At 28.5% G+C, this 21,061-nt stretch overlaps 1 protein-coding gene across 1 annotated transcript in view; it reads right to left on the reverse strand.

The window, feature by feature from the left end:
- Positions 1–1,635: 1,635 nt before the first annotated feature.
- The window catches only part of side-V (sidestep V), a 238,967-nt gene continuing 219,541 nt past the window's right edge, over positions 1,636–21,061 (reverse strand). The window contains exon 13 of the mRNA XM_065513915.1: positions 1,636–2,538. Coding sequence (XP_065369987.1) covers positions 1,927–2,538 — 612 coding nt within the window. The 3' untranslated portion in view covers positions 1,636–1,926. The remainder of the gene's footprint in view (positions 2,539–21,061) is intronic.

Raw genomic sequence — 21,061 nt, forward strand, 5'->3', positions numbered from 1 at the left:
TAATATTTTATGCAGTATTTTTGTTGTACAAAAAACCCAAGTTATTCGAATAAACGAACCGATTAATTTAATCGTTAAAACGAAATTTTTGAATAATTGTGGAATCAATATTAACCATAAACAATATAGCTATATGATTATGCGATATCTCTCGAAGTTGCGAATATGTTTTTCTATTGAAAGAACCGAATATTTTAATCGATTAATTTTTTTTCATATTTAATTTACTTTTAAAAAACTATTTATTTTAATAATTTTAGAAAATTTATAGTCGATTTAATTGTGTAGTCGTATAAAAATGTAGAACTATTTTAACAGAAATAATCAAAAAAAAAAATACTCGATACTTAAGGAAGAATTTTTCGAATAATGTTTGGATCCAACTTGCAGGTATTTTTTTGGAATATTGGAATTTTAATATTTTATTCGAATAAATTTTATTGCAGTCATGGATTCGAATAATTTTGCAATCAATTATTTAAAATTTTACATTAATTTTTTGTTATCACTATTATTTTATTATATTACTGCTGCATTTTCATTTTTATTCGAATAAATTTAAAAGTGAGAAACTGATTATATTATTAATCGATTAAATTTCAAACACCAGATAATTTTAATTTTTATTAGAAACAAATAATTGTTGTATTTTATTCAAATCAATGTATTCGTATAATTTTACAATTATTTATGTAAAATATTATGGAGATTTGTTTGTTAATATGTATCGTTTTTGCCATTTTATTCGACTCAAATTTATTCGAATGAATGGATTTATTCATTTTTTAGTTCATTTTGTGAAATTTGTTCAGTAAATTTATTCAAATTGTTTGTAGTAAGTTGCAATTATTCGAATGAATATTATTCGCTTAAATATTTTACCATATTTTGTATCTTCAAAATAATTTTGTTCAAATATAGTAGTTTTAGGTCATCCTAAATATTCGTGTTATTTACTCGATTAAAAATTATTCATATAACAAAGGAATTTAACCGAAGAATTATTATTCGATTTAATATTGAGCTTTTAATAATTATTGGATTAAATATTTTTCGATTAATAATTATTGCAATAAAAATTTATTCGATTAATAATTATTCGAATAAATATTACTCTTTTAAATATTTTTGCATAATCAGTACCTTCAAACAAATTTTGTTAAAATAAAGTAATTTTAAGTCGTTTTTAAATATACATTTTTATGCGAATAATTTAATCGATTAAAAATTATTTATTAAACAATGGCAATATAATTTAATCAAAATTAATACCCGATTTAATATTCGCTATAAATAATAAGACGCTTTATTCGAATAAATATTATTCGATTAACAATTAATCGAGTAAATATTTCATTATAATTCGAAACTTCAAACAAATTTGGTACAATTTTATTGCATTTAAGTCGTTTTTAAATCTATATTTTTGTTCGAGTAATTTAATCGTTTAAAAATTATTCATTTAACGAAGACATGAGATATTTAAATTATGTTTATTGTATGTATATTAAACAACTCTTATAGTTTTTGGTTAAAAGTAAAGCAGAAATGTATTTAAACAATTGAAAAATTCCATTTTGTAAAACATTTCCAGCTCTCTAGCGACCTTAGTTTGTTTACAACTGTTCCCTGGTTTAGATGAGAATTAAAAACCTAAAAAAAAACTTTCTGGCTTTTACAACAACTAACACAAAATATACAAAATATAAATAATAATTATTCCCTTAGTTTCAATATAATACAGAAAATGAAAAGTGTATATAAAATATAAAAACCTTAAAATTATAATTTAGTTTTTGTTTTGTTTTATGTATTTGTATCTACACTCTAAACAATTGTTGTACGTTCCGCCGAGGACGTTGTTGTACACGTACTACTCCCACCAATACATACAATCTGACATTTAATGTCATCTTTAGGTAATTCTCAGGAAGATATCGTTTCATAATTTCCATTCCCCAATAGAGTGCTGGTGGCTAAAAGTGGTGATTGTATTGTTGTTGTCGTTGAATTGCTGTACGCGGAATGGGTACGCGGTGACGTGAGCAGGGATTGTGCAGCACCAATCGTTATATTCCCCGATGTCAGCGATGAGGTCAACGCTGTTGATATTGGATTCTGATGTTGATGTTGTGTATTAGGATGAGGCAATGTATTGCAATGGCCCATTGAATTGCCGCTGGTTAAACTTAGTGTACCGCCACCACCACCATTTCCCCCCACAACACCCACACCACTCATACTGCCAATCATGCCAGTACCTGTACTGCTGTTTGTTTGCAGTGAGCCATTCGATTGTCCTCCCAACAGTGGCATGGTGCAGGTTGTCGTAGAGCCGTAGGGGGAGGTGGGTGAGGTGCGTGTCTCGTAAGCTGGTAAATAGGTGCGTCCGGGTATGCGTGTGTAAATATTTGGTGGCGTTCGTGTGGATAACAGGGGTGGTGGGGCTGTGTAAACGGGTCTTTGGGCAGCAGGAGCTCGTTGTGGTGTATTGTAGAGACTAAAGGCGGGATTTGTTGTCAACGATAGTTCGCCATACTAGAAAAAAAAATGAAAAGAAAGTGAAGAGAAAAACAAAATTTAAATTAATTCAAATTACTAGGTTATTAAAGTGGGTATAATTATTAAGGTTTATGTAAATATGGTTAAGGAAAAACTGTCAATTTACTACCATCATACCTGACAAAGTTATCTTTTAACTTATTTGTAGCAATAACCAGAACTTCTAAAGGCTTTAAATAAATATGATCACTAGCCGTAATATTTACTTCATAAAACGTATTTTATTTCACTATTTCTAGCATCCTTCCTAAATTCATTTAAGTTTATGTCTGACAAATTTATTGACATATATTTTTATAGAACATCTGCAATATTTTGAGTAACCTAACTATAGTTGTTATTTTTCCTAAAAAGCAAATAACTCTTAAGTTTTATTTAATACAATATATTTTTATTTACAGCCATATTTTGTGTATCCTTTTACAGTCTAAACCAAACAACCACATGCCGTTTTTATGGCTCTGACGTTTAACCTTAAAAACAAAGTAACAATAATTTTGTTGTTGTGTTGTTTTTTTTATTATTAGTTCTTGTTGTTGCTGTTTTGGCAGTAAAGCTTTTACCTTTAGCTACAATAGCAAGCTAAAAACACCAACACCAAAAAAAAAAAAAAAAAAACTGAACAAAAAGGATGAACAATTTTTCATAAAATTTCCAAATTGTTCGATATTTTTCAAATATTTTAATGTTACAGTTATACCGCAAACAGGAAACTCATACCTTTACACTTAAGCATAGTTACACAGTCACATACACATTAGGGTTCCCTTATTTTTGGAATTTTTGTATTTTGTAAAAACAAACTGCAGACAATTTGAGCACGAAGAAGTTTAGTTATTTAAAGTATCGAGTTTTGGGTAAAATAAATACAAAATTTAGGTATTGAGAAAAAAATGTTTATTTTCAAAATTTTTTTTAAACGAAATTTTAGAAACTTAACTAAATGTTTTCGATTCTAATAAATGCTAAATTACTATACAAAATGGAAATTGAAAGGGTTACACCTATTATACAAGCCAACAAATAAAGAACAATATCATTTTTCAATATTAGTTGCCATAAGTAAATTCGAGTGCCCGTTTCGTTATCATATAGGCACAATTTGTGGTTAATTAACAGTCAACAAGTTTGGAAAACCCCAGACCTAGGAGAAACACCTATTTCAATTACTTTAAAATATAGATTTAGGTCATAAATAAGCCTTGAGTTTCAAACATTGTGTGTAAAGTCCCAGTATGCAACATTTCGAGTCAGTTCTTTTTATCGAACTTATTTCGAATTAAAATCGAAAATATGAATTTATTATGATGCTCTATCCAATCTACATTTTTTAGAATATCGTATTTTAATACTTTATAGAAATGGTGTTCGAGTTTTTTTTTTAATGTCAAATTTTATTTTTTCACAAATTGACAAATTCATATACATACATATTATTCTTTTGTCAATTTGTGAGAAAATAAAATTTTGTTTATTATCCTATCAATAACATATTCATAAAAATATAGTTTAACACGAAAAATGGATCGAAGACGTCTTAAAAGAAAAGCGCAGCCAATTATTGATGTTGTTTTTGACAATTCGAATCTTCAAAATCAGCAAACATCAGAAATATGTGCAGAGTTTATTGCATTTGAAAATTAAAACACATCTAACGCAACATTATTGGATAATAATAAAGGTATTGAATATGCATTATTTCAAGAAGAAATTGCTCGATGGTATAAAGTATACGAAATTGTTCATATATTTAATCGAAATCGAATCATTTTAGAACATTTCTAATACCGAAAAAGGTATAGTATATCGATAAAAATTAGAATCAGAATAATAAACGATTTTCGACTCTTTATCGCTCTGCACTCTACTTAGGAAAACACGCACATTATCGACATTATATCGAAGTCGATATCGATAAAATTTTACGAAAATATTATTCACTTTCGATATAACTTCGAATCATTTTGCAAACTGGGGTGCTTGTTTTAAAATAAACAAGTAAGAGAGCTATGTTCTGCTGTGCCGAATCTTATATACCTTTCACCAAATTATACTTAAAAATATTTTTTTTTAAATGTTATTAGTTAACAAAATTCATTTTTTTAAATTGTTTTTAAATTTTGAAAAAAAAAATATTTCCAAATTGTTTTTAATTTTTTTTTTTTAAATTTTTTTCCATTTTTTTTTTTAATTTTTAAAAAAAAAAAATTTGGAAAAAGAATTTAGACAAAATTAAAAATATTTTTCCCGATTTTGACCCATTGTCCAAATTACTATAGCCTTATATACATCGTTGCAATGGACTTTGAAATATCTATAATTAGATATTAATATTGTCTAGTAATTCAGATATAGATCAAAAATAGGGCAAAAATCGAGGTTTTCCCGGTTTTTTCCTTATAGCTCAGCCATTTGTGGACCGATTTTGTCGATTTTAAATAGCAACCGAGCCGGAAGAATTCCCGATATATTGATATATGAATCATGTATGTAAGTTATTTGGGTGCTACGGAAAGTTGATTTCAACATACAGACGGACAGACGGACATCGCTATATCGACTTCACTATCTATAACGGTCCAGAATATATATACTTTGACTCTTGCCACATATGGCGAAGGCTATAATAAGACTCGAAATACCAATCGGTTATATAAGTTGATTTAAATATTGTTTACTTCATAGTAGGTCAACAAAGTGGGTACACACAATTCCCATGTTTCATCAGTTTATGGAACAGCAGAGCAAAACATGGCCATTGGATTAAGAAAGATTGAGAGTTATGAAGCAGTATGTGAAGGCATTAGAAGTTTCCAGTTTTGAGCATAGAAAAAACAAGTAAGAGAGCTGTATTTGGGTGTGCCGAATCTTATATACCCTTCACCAAATTATACTTTAAAATACAAATTTTAAATATTTTTAAGTAAATAAAATTTAAAAATTTTTATAAAAATAGTTTTTTATTTTATATCCTTATATTATATCCTTATATACATCGTTGCAATGGACTTTGAAATATCTATCATTAGATATCCATATTGTCTATATTAATGACTTAGTAATCCAGATATGTATAAATAAAAAATAGCCCAAAAATCGAGGTTGTCCCTTGTTTCCTTATATCTCAGCCATTTGTTGGCCGATTTTCTCGATTTTAAATAGCAACCGAGCCGGAAGAAAGTTGGTTTCAACATATGGACAGACATGGCTATATGGACTTCGCTATCTATAATGATCCCGAATATATGTATATACTTTGTGGGGTCACACATGAAAAATTAGAGACAATGAATGATTTAAAAGCAGCGGCTTGGAAATCTTTTGTTGATGTTGTGAATCAGAAGGCTTAAAATTACGAGCAATTAGTTATAGACTTTTTATTTAGCTTTCAAAATCTTGCATGTATTTTAGACAAGTTTCTTGAAATTCTTAGATCGTATAGCGAAGAATAAGGAGAACATTTACATCAAGATTTAAAAGTGACGAAAGAACATATGATGGCAAATTACTTTTGGAGTATCACAAGGAAGTTTCGGACGGTATTTACCTAAGCACCTCCATCCCAGATGGAGGTATTTACTTGGAAAATAGAGCCGCTGTAGCACAACGATTGCTCACCGAAGCTTATGGTGAATGCGTTTATCGGTTACAAGATTTCAGCAGATCATAATTGATAGGATCCCTTTGATCCCACAATATACAGAAATTGCCATGGATATTTGGCTTTGGTGTCGATTCTGCTGGTTGGCCGAGCTTCACATATGATCTCTCATTGAAAGTAATGATTCGGTGCAAAAATAATTTTCTTTTATAGCGTTTATCGTAATGGATCCATTTTTCATTGAATGTAATGATTCGGTGCAAAAATGATTTTCTTGTATACCGCTGAAGCAGCATTTCAGACAAACAATATCGTCTTTCAAAGTCTCTCAGCTTCAGTTCGTATGGTACCCAATTTTTCTGCTTTTGAATTAATCCTGCTACTTGCAAATGTTTTCAAATTGCTGATTGAATAATTCCCCATGAGTTTGCAACGTTTTGTTGGCAGAAAATTCGACATTTCCCAAGCAAAAAAAACTTTTTGTTTACACTAAAATGTTCAATAACTATGTGAGAATTAATGACAGATATGCGCCCTTCAAAATTACATATAAGTTATTAGAAACGGAACCTGCATTTTTAGGTCATACACCCAATATATTTTAAATATATTTATTTTTTTATTTATTTATAAAATGTGCAACTTATAATATATAAGTTATATATAACAATTTTACACATTTCCAGAATCAAAACTCCAAAAAGTGCAAAACAAGGACCATCCTATTACTCATGTATATTTAGGTACACCATTACACGTATTGATAACTTGACGTGTCAATTTATTACAGCAGTAGAAAAAAAATAAATATGAGAAGTGCACACAAAACAATCGATTTTATTACAAAAAAAGGTAGTAAAATATAGAAAATATACATAGACGAGAACTAACAGCCCAAATAAGTATTTTATGGATACGCAAGGAAGAATTGAACTGTACCGTTTACATATTTGAATAAACGCTGCTCCCTGGCCTCCTACAAATTTAAGTTGTGCATAGAGAGCAAAGAAAGTGTTAATAAAAAGAAGGATATGAAAAAACCAAGCAATATTTTAAAACAAATAGTAAAGGAAAATGGAGAAAATTCTGATATTTCTTTAATACTGATTTAATTCTTTTAGTTTACTGCCTGGTAGCAGGTGTAAAAAATTGTTGTGTAGGTGGGTGTATATTTTTGTATATATGGTAGTAGTAGTAAATTTGACAAATATTTTTTTTTGCATAAATTCGTGCTTTTTTTTTGCTATTACGCTGACAAAAAAAAAAACAAACAAACTTTATGGCGTGAAAGATTGAATGGGTAGCGCTTTTTTCAGTTTTTTTTTTTTTGCTGGCTCTAATATAAATATTTAAGTCACGTTTTATATTAGACGTATAAGTTGATACCTGTAACAAAAACCATAAAAAATAAACTGCTGAAGAAGAGACAAAATATTTCGTGTAGTGCAAAAAAAATGTAGTTTTATAGTTAAACATTTCAGTTTTTGTTGGCATTCAACATCAAAGTGGCTGTTTAGAGAATGAGTGGAGGTGCTAAAATTGTTGTTTATTGAGGATTTAAAAAAATTGGCGAAGATTTATCGGTGGCACAGAATAAAAACAAAATAAATTTAATTAAAAAAGGTTTACGTATCTGTTCTAGTGTAGTATAAATCGAAAAGTGTTTATAGTTATTGGCAAAAATAAACGATTAATTTGGTTTGAATTGAAGGGGGTAGTAAAAACTGCAGAATGTAGGCAATGAAATTGTTACTATTAAAAAGGGAAATGTAGAATCTAAAGTAGTGATGGTGACACAAAAACTAAAATTAAACCTATAATATGTACATAGAATTAAAAGGCATTTTTGTGTGAATTTATATTTTTTTGATACACAACTACTTATAAGCTATACTGATTTGTATATTTAGAGTTCAGTTGTTTTCACACATTGCCCTACTTTATGATTAAATCAATGGAACTTTAAGAACTATTTAGTTACTAAATATATGTATAATGAATTCAAAATCAACAATATATAGTAAATTTTGCTGATACTTGCAGTTTTGTCATATATTTTTTTCCACTTCCATTACTAAAAGTACATTAAAACAAAGTGAAGCTACTGCTAGTTGTTTAATTTGAATAATTTGAGTAGTGGAAAAGATAAGAAAGACATACTTTACAGCAAAGTATAAAATGTTTAACAATTAAAAAATTAATAAAACTCCTTTTTAATAAATTAAGTAAAACAGATGACGGTTTAGTTTTTTAGTAAATTTATTTTTTTCAATGAAATTTCACAACTTTAATGAAATGAAAATATATTAAATTGCTATAACGAAGACACAATTTACATAGCTTTCTTAATGAAATATTCCCAAAATTCAAATATTCCAACAATGGCATATTTTAGAATATTTGGAATATTTTTGAAAAATAAATATTCGAATAAAAATTTTGAACAAAGTATTCGGATAAATTATTCGAATAATTGTTAAAATTTTAGCTTTCGCAACACTTAACTCATTTTTTATTTTATTGAAAGTTAAATTAATTTTTTTTCAATAAAATTTTACAGCTTTAACAAAATTTTGTATTAAATTGCTATAAATGAAGACACAATTTAGCTTTCTTAATGAAAATTTCACAATTCCCAAAAAAAACTATTCAAATATTTCCAAAATGAAACTTTTTAGGCTTTAAAATTATATGTATTAAGAAATTAACTGTTTATTTTGGAAAATAAATATTCGAATAAAGTATTCGGATAAATTATTCGAATACTGATTAAAATTTTTAGCTTTCGCAACACTTAACTCATTTTTTTATTCAAAAATGAATTATTTTGTTTAAATCAAATAATTATTGACTCTTAATAAAATACCCGACAAAATAGTTTGAATTTTTCATCTCATAATTGGTTAAAAATACGAATTCATTCTTTCGCATATACAGAAAGAGGTTTTTGAAAGAATAGTTCCGGAAAAACGGAATAAACTCTTCGAATAAAATAACCAAATATTTTAAAGAATGATTTTTTATCTTTGCATTATTCTAAAGATGTAAATAATATAATTTCGAAAACCTAATAAAGTTTTCAAATCAACTAACCGAATATTTTTTTTCGTAATATAAGAAAATTTAATTAACTCTTTAAAAAGTATTTTTTATTAAATAATATCGAAAAAAAAAACAAAAAATTTTCTTCGAATCAAATAAACGAATAACTAAATCGAATATTTTTTTATTACTAAAACATAAAAAATTGTAAGTCAATCTTAAAATAAGTAGTTATATTTTAATAAATAATTTTGAAAAACCCGAATAAAAAAACCGAATAATTTAATCGAATAACATTTTTTTTATAATTTCAAAAAATTTTATTCGCTATAAAAAAAGTTTTTCTTTTAAATAAATAATATTAGATAATTGAATCGAATAATTAGTTTCATCTTATAATTTCAGAAACTCTTACATTTTTTTTCTTAAATAACACAGTGCAACAGTGAAAAAAACACACGATCATGACAGTATAGATTCGACTCTACTACCAAAGTGTAGTAAAACCCTATACTCAGTTTGCCCATTTTGGTGACCGATTTTTTTTTATGGGCCCCCAAAGTTTCTGAAAATCAGTGGGGCCTCTAAAAAAGGTGTCATCAGGTTTTGGTTAACAGCTAATTCAGACTTTGTGCTACGGCTTAACTTTATATGGCAATAATATAGCTAAGAGTCCGCCAAATAAATTTTGTTAAAATTTGTTTCCAAAAAATAGCTTTTTCGTGCACTTTTGTTGAAAAAATATAGGAAGAAAATTTTTTTTTTTTACTTTTTTTAGAATAACTTCCAGGGACTCCTAATTTTTCAATAACAATATCCCGCAAAGTTGTAGCTACGGTAAATTTGAATAACTCTCGTGAACATATCAATGCAATCCGAACATACCTAGGTATTCTAAATAGCTGTCAAAAATCACTTTGTAGCTTAAAATATATAGTTTTTTACTAATTTTTGACTCTAAAACAATAATTTTTTTGTTAAAAATGTATGTTCGAGTGTATATTCTCTATTGTGCTGGAATAACGAAGAATGGGCAAATCATTATCGGTATGATCCGGGTGCATAACTTTATCCAATCTTGATCATGCAAGACCGGCTTGATGCAAGATATGAAAAAACTTTAAAATTTTTGAAAGTGGGCAAGGTTTGTGGAACTTCTGAAGTGTAAATATAAGCTTTTTATATAAGTTTTTGATATCGGTGGAAACCTTATGACTTAAAGATTGACATTTTAGTGAAATGAATAATTTTGTGACGTCATTTACCTTAAAAACTAATAATATTTTAAAATGGTGATTTTCCATCAAGAAAAATAAAAACTTTGAATTAATGTAAAATTTGAACAGTTACAGACATCACAATAAAATTTGGAAGTAATATAGACCTAAATATTCGTAAGTCAATGGCATCACTAATGTTGCCATTCTTTGTTTTTAAACACCGAAATTCCTGAAACGGCGAAAATTTGTTCCAAAAACTAAGTTTTTTTTAGAAAATAGCCCACTTTGACGTTATTTACAGCATGATAGTAAAAACGTTCTGTATGTATATAAACAACATATGGGGCTATACAAATGTGATGAGCTTTTGAGGGTCGGTGTTTTGCGTTTTTAGAATTTTTTACTCAAACCTAATTTTTTTTTTTCAAAATTGCCCAAGTTTGGATAGGGCTGGGGGGTACAATGTCCGCTTAAGTTAGTCAAATTTTACCTTATATGTTTTTGCATTAAGTTCTCTTTCCAGATCATAAAAAAATTTATATAGTCCCGAAGAAAATTAGTTTTTTATAAAAGAAAAAATATGGGGACTTTTTTGGGAAAAAACTTAAAAAACACACGCATACAAAGTTGAAATATATAAAAAGATGCTTCAACTTTGGATGCGTGTAACTTTTTATAGGGACGAAATAATTGTTATCAGATTTGTTTTATTTTCTTTAGAATTTTATCGCAAATATACGTCATATATAAAAAAACAAATTTCGACCTTTCGTAGGCCCATCAAATTTAAAATACGAAAAAAAGATCGGGCAAAATTTAAAAAAATATTAAACCCAAATATCTCTTGAACTAAAAGAGATAACTACAGATAAAATCATATTTTTTGTAGACCTTCTCAAGGTCTATCTATATTTGAAATTGCAGCTCATTCGGATCATAAATGACTTTTTGGTAATTTTTTTATAAATGTGTGACATTGAAGGTCCACCCACTGATCCCCATTCCGAACACCTCAGCCGAGTAAATAATACAGCACAACATAGAAGTGTGGACTTGATAATACTATTTTTACAAAAAAATCTTTGTTTTAGCGTCAAAAAATAGGAAAAACGAAAATTGTTAAGGTACAAAGTGATCTTTATGTGCTATGTAGAGTGACTAGACACATTCAGAATGCATTGATATGTTCACAAGAGTTATTCAAATTTACCGTAGCTACAACTTTGCGAGATATTGTTATTGAAAAATTAGGAGTCCCTGGAAGTTATTCTAAAAAAAGTAAAAAAAAAAAATTTTCTTCCTATATTTTTTCAACAAAAGTGCACGAAAAAGCTATTTTTTGGAAACAAATTTTAACAAAATTTATTTGGCGGACTCTTAGCTATATTATTGCCATATAAAGTTAAGCCGTAGCACAAAGTCTGAATTAGCTGTTAACCAAAACCTGATGACACCTTTTTTAGAGGCCCCACTGATTTTCAGAAACTTTGGGGGCCCATAAAAAAAAATCGGTCACCAAAATGGGCAAACTGAGTATAGGGTTGTACTACCCTTTGGTAGTAGAGTCGAACCTATACTGTCATGATCTTGTGTTTTTCCAAAAGTCTCCATTTGTTGCATAGTGTAATTTTTCAAAAATGTTTGTTTATTTGAATAAATTGTATAAAAAATTGTATATAAAAATAAAAATCTCTATGATATGATTTTATGTTTTGTAAAAAGAACCGTATAATTCTTTTTATAAATTAAGAAATTTTATTCCTAAAAAAGTTAATTTTTGAATAATTTCGTAAAAGTTATATTCGAATAAATATTTATTCGAATAATATACGTTTATTCGAATAAATTATTCGTTTATTTGGTGTCTAAAACTACAAAGAATAACATATGTTTATTCGAACAAATTATTCGATTATTTTGTATTAATTTCCGAGTAAACCACAAACAATATTTTTTATTTTATGTATTTAAAGAAAATAAATTGTATTCTTTAAAACAGAATTTTTTTAATAATTTCACAAAAGTTATATTCGAATAAAAATAAACATATATTATTCGAATAAATTATTCGATTAATTTGTGTTAATTTGGAGCTAAAATCATAAACAATGATTTTATTTTATATTTTGAATTTTTACTCGAAACACCAAATAATTTATTCGATTAAAAATGGGAATAGTTTAATCGTATGTTTTTTTTTTTTAATTTTACAATTTAAGATAATTTAGTACATTCTTATGAAAACTAAATTTTGGAATAATTTCGCAATATAAGCTAAGCTTATTCGAATAAAAACTATTACAATCTTGCAAATTGGTTAAATCACATAATATTTGCATCATTTTTCATATACCCGATGTGCCCTACTTTCGGTCTCATGACTCCGCCACCCGTTCGTATTTAAGGTCCAAAGTTTTATTGAAATCGAAATATCGGTTTACTTTCCTTTGAAAATTCACACCCATCACACCATGGAGAGCTCAGCAGATCTATATTTAGTTTAGTTACAAACCTTTTTGATGCATTAAATATAAAGCATACTAATATTACAAATATATTTAAGCTATTACTAACCACACCTAAATATATTAGTACAAATCTTACATCCTTGACTATTATCAAAAAATACTTTCAAATATTTGTTTTAATTCTAAAATGATTTTAAGTCTCTTTAAATGATATCGAATTATCAATAATACTTATCACTGGCCAACAGTTTTTTCCCACTGATAATAATTTTTATTTAAAACCTACTTAACAGCTTATACTAAAACTTTTCATGATTATAATATAAAAAATTAAACCAATAACAAACTTTTTCATTGTATAAAAAAACAAATAATAAACAAAAAATTAAACTTATATACCGGAAAACTTTTTTAAATAGCAAACACTTCATTCAACCATAACTAAAAGGCTCTTAACTTTGGTAGTTTTGTGATAAAATTTAAAAAAAAAACAGAAATTTAAATTAAATTTTCGATCTCATAATCCCCCTTAAGTTTATCCATATCATTATTTGCTGTCACTTTCCATCTATAAATGTGCCATTATTGATTTTACTTTTCATATTTGGTAGATATTGTTTTGTGTGTGAATTTATTTTTTTTCTCTCTTTCCAGCTCTTGCACCTATAAATCAACAAAAATTATAAATGACTATTATATCCGTTTTTCAATGTTTCCGGTTATTGTCGAAACAAATGCCTATTAACCAGAAGGAGATGTATAAGATGCATAAGAGGAAGTAGATGATGTGGCACATGTATGTGTTTGTTATAGGCCATCATAGAAAGATATTTTGTTATCAATAGATAGATATTCTTGAAAGACATGAACAGTTTGTTTGCTAAATTGACATTATCTACAAATTGTTCAATATATATGTATATAGATTTATAAACATAGAGACATAAAGAGAGGCACGTAGAAACGAGGGCAAAGTGTAAAGTTTTTTAAGTCTTATTATTACTTATTAAAAATTTCATAGAATTTTTTAAACTGATATGTAATATGTCTGTATTATCTTTTCCGTTAGTCAAGTTAATGGATTCAAATATAGCTAGTAGATTTTTTATAGTAGATTCCAATTATAGTGGGTTATTTTTGCCAACGATTTCCATGAGTTTTTTAGTTATATATTCTTGAAATTAAGGCAAAATTTCATACACTTTGAGTTATAATAGGTCGTCTACCTTTTCTCTGCACTAGTCAAATATATGCTTTTCAAATAAAGAACTTGGTAATGCCGTCAAGGGTAATGCAGTGTCAAAAAATGTAATATTGTTGATTTTGAAATAATTCATTTGAATAGTGGTAAAGTTTTATTCAAATATTTGATGGATATACATTTTTTAAATTCATTTCACTGCGAGTTGTATAATTTGAAGACATTAATAAAACTAGTGGAAACGATAAGATATAACTTTCATGTATGAAAGTGTAGGTAATTGTGTTTTCTTTTAAAAAATGCATACAATTTTCGATAATTAAAGTACTCATGAAAGTCTTTTTGCAAAAATGTTTTCAGTTGAGTTTTTGTTTGAATTAAAATTTTGTTATATGAGATAAAATTTTTGTTCATGAATGTTTTTGAATGAAAATTTATAGCAAATCCAACAATTTTCACAAAACTCTTCAAAAATTCCAAAAAGAGGGAGGAAAACTTTATTTTGAATAATAATTTACTGGGTGTATGACTTAAAAATGCGGGATTTATAATAGATGGCGTATCTTTTGAACGCGATTTTTGTTTTTAAAAACTTAAATGTGATTTTGAAGGGCACATATCTGTCATTTATTCTTACTTAGTTATTGAACATTATAGTGTAAACAACAAAAGATTTTTTGCTTGGAAAATGTAGAATTTTGTGCAACAAATCGTCATATGTGGGAAGTTTTGCTTTACTTCTTTAATTTGAAAATAAAACGGTGTCGCTGACGAATACCGAAAGTTTATGGTTAATGTTTATTCGGTTCACAAATGAGGAGGCGCAGAACAAAAGGTACTTTTTCGAATTTTTTTACAAATTGATTTTTTGGTATTTTTATAATATTTGGGTTGAAATCATCTAGAAGAAATCAATTTCCAAAAAGTACCTTTTGTTCTGCGGCTCCCCAAATGTTGATTTTGACACGGAAGACAAAAATCGCCCAGGCCTGCCAAAAATGGTTGAAGGCCACGAATGAAGATTGTCAACCAGAACTTGCAAAATCATTGGAATCTACTCAAGTAGCAATTTCAACACGTTTGCGAGCAGCAGGATTCATCTAAAAGCAGGAAAATTTATTTCCATTCGAATTGAAGCAGAGAGACTTTGAAAGACGATTTTGCATGTGAGAAACGATGCTTGGACGTTATAAAAGAAAATTATTTTTGCATCGAATCATTACTTGCGATGAAAAATGGATGCATTACTATAACCCGAAGCATAAGTGATCCTATGTGAATGAAGACCGGCTAACCAGCCGAATCGTTATCAAAGCAATTCTCTGAATTTGGAGGAGCAGCTCTATTATGAGCTGCTGAAATCTGACCAGACCTGTACCAAACGCATCTGATTCGTTTGAAGTGAGAATTGGCTGAAAAATTAACCCAGAATATGTGGCCAGACATGAAACTGTAATATTCCATCATGACAACGCTCGGCCACATTTTGCAATACTTGTTGAAAAGTATTTAGAATGAAGTGGTTGGGAAGTTTGCCGTCTGACAACTATTTGGGATACGCCTCACTTTGGAACAGAGTATATATCTGAAATTGGCTTGATTCGTTTTCGGCCTTAAAATATGAGCATTTTCTTTTGGTTCGGAATCCATATGGCTAAAAATTTTAAAAATTTCCGCATTTTTATGTTATGTCTGTCGGATCGGATCAAACACAAAAAATGGATCGTTTAAAATTTTGCATATACTTGAAATGTACTAATTGGAGAATCTGTAATGTCCAATTAAAAACTTAAACTTGACTACACCTCTTCTAAGGCCGTGAAAAGTTTTATTAAATTCCGACTAGTCGTTCGGGCATTATAGATTTATTTCCACTATTTTAGAAATTTTCCCCACTGCACTGTGAGATGATTACAAATTTGAAAAATTTAAACTGCTTTATAATGTTTTGAAAGGATTTCAAGAACACTCCCGTGCCCACACATAGATACATGTATACCTCCATATGGGCAATTCCACGAGAATGTCAACCACGACTGAAAAAACAAAAACCCATAAACGTTTTTTTCAAGATGTTCTAGATAGGAGAAAACACTGAAATTGTACTATGTGAAACCGTATATATATTGTGTTTTTTATTTTTTAGTTTTTGAATACAAATATTTACAGAATATATATTGTTTTACTATAAGAGCAAAATCTGTCGCGTACGATATTAAATTTTATTTATTACAAAATCATCCAAAGATTGTTTTCATTTAAATATTATGGATTGTAGATGAAATGTGGTTTCGTGTAAGAAACTAAAAGAAAAAAACGCCTCTCACGATGCGCAAAATTATCGCATATTTCTACATGTACCTCAAAATTACTTCCACTTTATGTCACGTGTGATATACCCTTATTTCGTTCAATATTTTGGACTGTGATGTTACGAAAGAACTTATTATTTTTTTAAAATATAGCACCCTCTGAATGGAACATAAAGACCAAATTATATTCAGATACTCTTATTTTTGCAAAATCTATTCCATTCCATAGGAAAACAAATGTCACGTACTATGACATGGAATTGCCCATATGTATGTATAGGTACAAAACACATGCAACACTAAGGGTAAATGACAAATCACAAAACAGACAAATAAACGTGTCTATTAATACACCTACACAATATACTTCTCTACACTCTACTCTTAGTTAGTTTTTATTTCACTCTATGAGTGCAAAAGTGTGTTTGTTTATAATCATATTTCATGGAAAATGTATCTATGTATGTGTGAGTTTTTTGTTTGTTTGTATAAGTGTGATTAAGTTTCCTCACAAAACAAAACAACAACAACAAACAAAATATTGAAATAGTATAAGGAAGAGACAGGCTGTAAGTAACAAGCACAGTTTTAGCTTTAAGTCATATTCAGTTTTGTTTTTTGGTTACTATTCATAACAACATCCGGTTTATTATAGTTGGAGTTGGCAGTATACTTCTACATATTATTTTCTCTTGCTTCTTTTACTATTATAATTCTTGTTTAATATAAACTTGTCTAGGTCCTGAGTCCTGTCCTGTGTACGTATGAGCTTTTTTTTGGGAAATTATGAAAGTATAAAAGGAAAAGATAAAGAACAGAATTTAGCAACATATACACAAACTTATAGAAAAAGTATTTTGTTGTTTATCTTAAGATTTTGGGCACGCACTTCCGTTTTAGGAAAACTTATTCTTCTGCCTTTAGTGTGTTTTATATTGTATATTACATTATTGTTGTGTAAACATTAAAATCAATGACCTTCCTAATGAAAAACTTATATAAAGTTTTCTCTTTTCTTTGTCTTCATTGTTAAGTACTTGCTCTAACATTTGCTTAATATTTGGGAAGAAAATCAAATGAATTATCTAATCGTTTTAATAGACTTGTAGTGTCTAGTTCTGGTCGAATAAAATCAAATAAATAAAGTTTAAAGTTTATTTAAAAAGGATGAGATTGATGTATTTTTAAAAAAAGGTATTATGAGATAAATATAAAAAAGCAAAAAGTAAACAATTAGAGACAGTTTTCAAATAAAGTAGTTTTACTGACATTCAAAATCAGCATCTTGAACATAAGAACAGCCTCTTAAGATATCGGAATTTATAAATAAAACCAGTTGGAATGCTGTGATTGAATGTGAGGAGGAGAGCATTCTATATATAACTACACAGAGAAAGCAGATTCGTGATAGCAACCGAATTTGTTTCCAATCGAATGATTCTACCTTAGTGATCGAATTTTACAGTTGAGGCTATAAAATTTTGGAAGAGGTAACAATAGTTTGGTCGCTTCAACCGAAATTCTTCTTTATCAATAGACTTTCTGTTAATATAACATAACAGTGTGCAACCGAACTATTCGATTGGCAACAAATTCGGTTGCTATCACGAATCTGTTTTCTCTGTGTAGAAGTACACTCCTCAATAATGATGCCCATTTACACAAATTTGTCGTTTTCAATGGACAAAATTGAAAACAAAAATCAAAACTATAACTACAAAAAATGTCTTAGGCACGGAATATATTTGTATCAAAATCAGTCAGATTTCGTAGCAAAAGTCTTAACAAGTTGCCCAAATCGTTCACGTTATTGCTTTCTTGCTCGCTTGATAATGCCGTGATTGGTAACGCAGTGTCAAAGAAAATATAAGCAAATTTCCAGTTTGAATCCATTAATTTGACTAGTAAAATGGATTATTTACGTTTTATTTACCAAAGTGTAGGAAATCGTGTCTTTTGAAAATTTATATTTAGATACAATTTTTAACTAAATTCTATAGAGAAAAAAAATTGATATTTATTCTCATCAAAAAACTTTTCAAAAAAACCAAAAATCTTATTTCTGAGATATTTGGCTATATTTACCATATCCACAGTAATACAAATCATATTAAAGCATACCAAAAAGTTTTAATGTTTTGGATTTCAGTTTTCCGTTTAGGAAAGGCTCAGGTCATTGGGTAACATAGAGACAGGACGTTATTATCAAAAACCTAAGTCTATTTTCAAAAACCTAATTCTTGCAACAACAAAATACATTCTAGTCAATGTATTTTGTTGTTGTTTTGTTTGACAATACAGAGGAGTGTATCGTCTCTATGTATAATTCTCTATGGCTCTGGTACTCGCGATTAAAACAAAACAGAAAATTAGACTAGTGTCGGTAAAAAAATTAATTTTTATTTAAAATTGAGGATATCTCTTAAACTGTAAAAGAAATTCTATAATTGTAAGGAGATTTTGAGTAGACATAAACCGTTATAAGGTACAATACTAAAATAAAAACTCAACTATACCTCTTCTAAAGTTCTATTTAAATCGAACTATCCCTTTATAGATTTATTTAAATTTTTTTAATTTCTCACTATGCTTCCGACATACTAGGAGAATACAAAGGAGATTCTAAACATAAATAGATCAACATTCAGAAAACTATTTAATGTATCATTTTCTACCTTTCATATCAATCCGGGATTTTTCCCCATTGTTGGAAGATTGCCAAAGTCCATCCAATCCACCAAAAAGGCGACCCAACCAATCCTGATAATTACGGCCCAATAGCAAGTTGTTCGGCGCTCTCGAAGGTTATGGAAAGCAAGTTAAACTATCACCTTGTCAATTATTTGGAATCGAATAGAGTTCTGATTGACAGACGATATGGCTTCCGTAATAGTCATTCAACTGGGGACTAGTTTTGAAATTGATCTCTGTCGGGATTTATAGTTTCCTTCCTGGACTTACTATAGTAATAGTAATTATAAAATAGTAATTTTTTAATTTTCATGAATGATCTACTAACAAACACTTCAAATTCAATTTATTCTTTCGCGGATGACATTAATATCTGTTAATTATATCCATTTGACCATGGACCAACACTTTCTGAGATTATACTCTCAAGAATGGGTATGAATGACTCGATAAATCTAGACCTTACAACAATCTCCAGATGGGGTGAATTGAACCGAGCTAATATTCAATGCCCTCTAAATTCAGTGTTGCCTATTGGCACACAAACGTCTCGAGATTTCGCCACAATCAGTTTCAGATAACCTTTTGATTCTAGGTACTAGAATACAGTGTGACGTCCGTTGTAATAGTTAGTCATATATTCGATGTTGCGAAGGAATATTTTAGGCGGTTGGGTTTCTTGTGACGGAGTCAGATATATTTCTCCCCTTCCGACCTTCTTTGTATATACACTAGCTTCATTCGTCCAAAAATGGAATATAATTTCCACATATGGGCCGGAGCTGCAAGTCTAAGGCCGCTGAACCGTGTTCAAAGAAGGGCAGTTGATCTTATAGTGCAAGAAGCTGTTACTCAGTTTATTGATACTTTAGAACATCGTCGGAATGTTGGCAGCTTATTCTTATTTTACAGATATTATCACGACGGCTATTCAGCAGCATAAGTAGTCTTATGATCTGGAGAATAAAACACAATCGAGTAACATAAAAATTCTGCAACTGTAACCGATATCCAAGCATAATTCATTTTGAGAATAAGTCATATTACGATCTTGCAATATCTACTAATACAACCGATTCATAAAGACCTTCACGAAACAGGTTCCTATTCATAACTTCGTTTCGTGATATACTCAGACAAATAACTAGATTTTTAGGTTATGATGATCTTATTTAGTTACAAAATCAAATTTGTCAATGGTTTTTGGAACCAATCGCATAATATAAAATGCATGAGAATGTAACCAATATCCAAGTATAACTCATTTTAAGAAGAAGCCATATTACGATTTTGTAATATCTCTGAAAACAGCAGCTTTAGAGCGAAACATGTACCATTTTGTTTTGGGTATATTTCGTGCATTAAATGATATCTAGATTGATTTATAATATTGGAAAAAATAGCAATACGTCGCATAGTCTCGTTGCAAAAATCATAACTTTTGAACCAAATGATATAACCAAAAAAGGCATAATTATAGAAATCAGTGTTTGGAACGGGTTCTACGCAAAGTTGAAATTTGTGGAAAAATCTATTTTATGGGAAGTAAAATAAAATATTTTTTAAAATTTTTGATATTTTATGTTAATTTTTAAAGGTTTATAAGATTTTAAATTATTCCAGAAAATATTTGATTTTTATTAAAATTTATTTTTATGTTTTTTGTAAAATATTTAGAAAAGATTTAAATTTTTTTTTAAAAAAAATTATTTTTAAGTTTGTTGTAAAATATTGCTCACAATCCGTAAAATAAGGTATATCTATATCTAGGGTTTTCACGGTTATATGTCTTAAATTGCCTAAAAATACACGCAACACATTTTTGGAAACATGTATTTTTTGAAAATTGTACCCCTAGCCAAAAATGGGACAAGGGATGGCATCTGGGAGTTTTTGTATTAGGTAAAGGAATAAAGAACTTATTTAGAATATATGGCAAATATAGAAATTTATAGTTTTTTTTA

The sequence above is a fragment of the Calliphora vicina genome, chromosome 5 (genome assembly GCF_958450345.1).
Source record: "Calliphora vicina chromosome 5, idCalVici1.1, whole genome shotgun sequence".
Lineage (NCBI taxonomy): Eukaryota > Metazoa > Arthropoda > Insecta > Diptera > Calliphoridae > Calliphora > Calliphora vicina.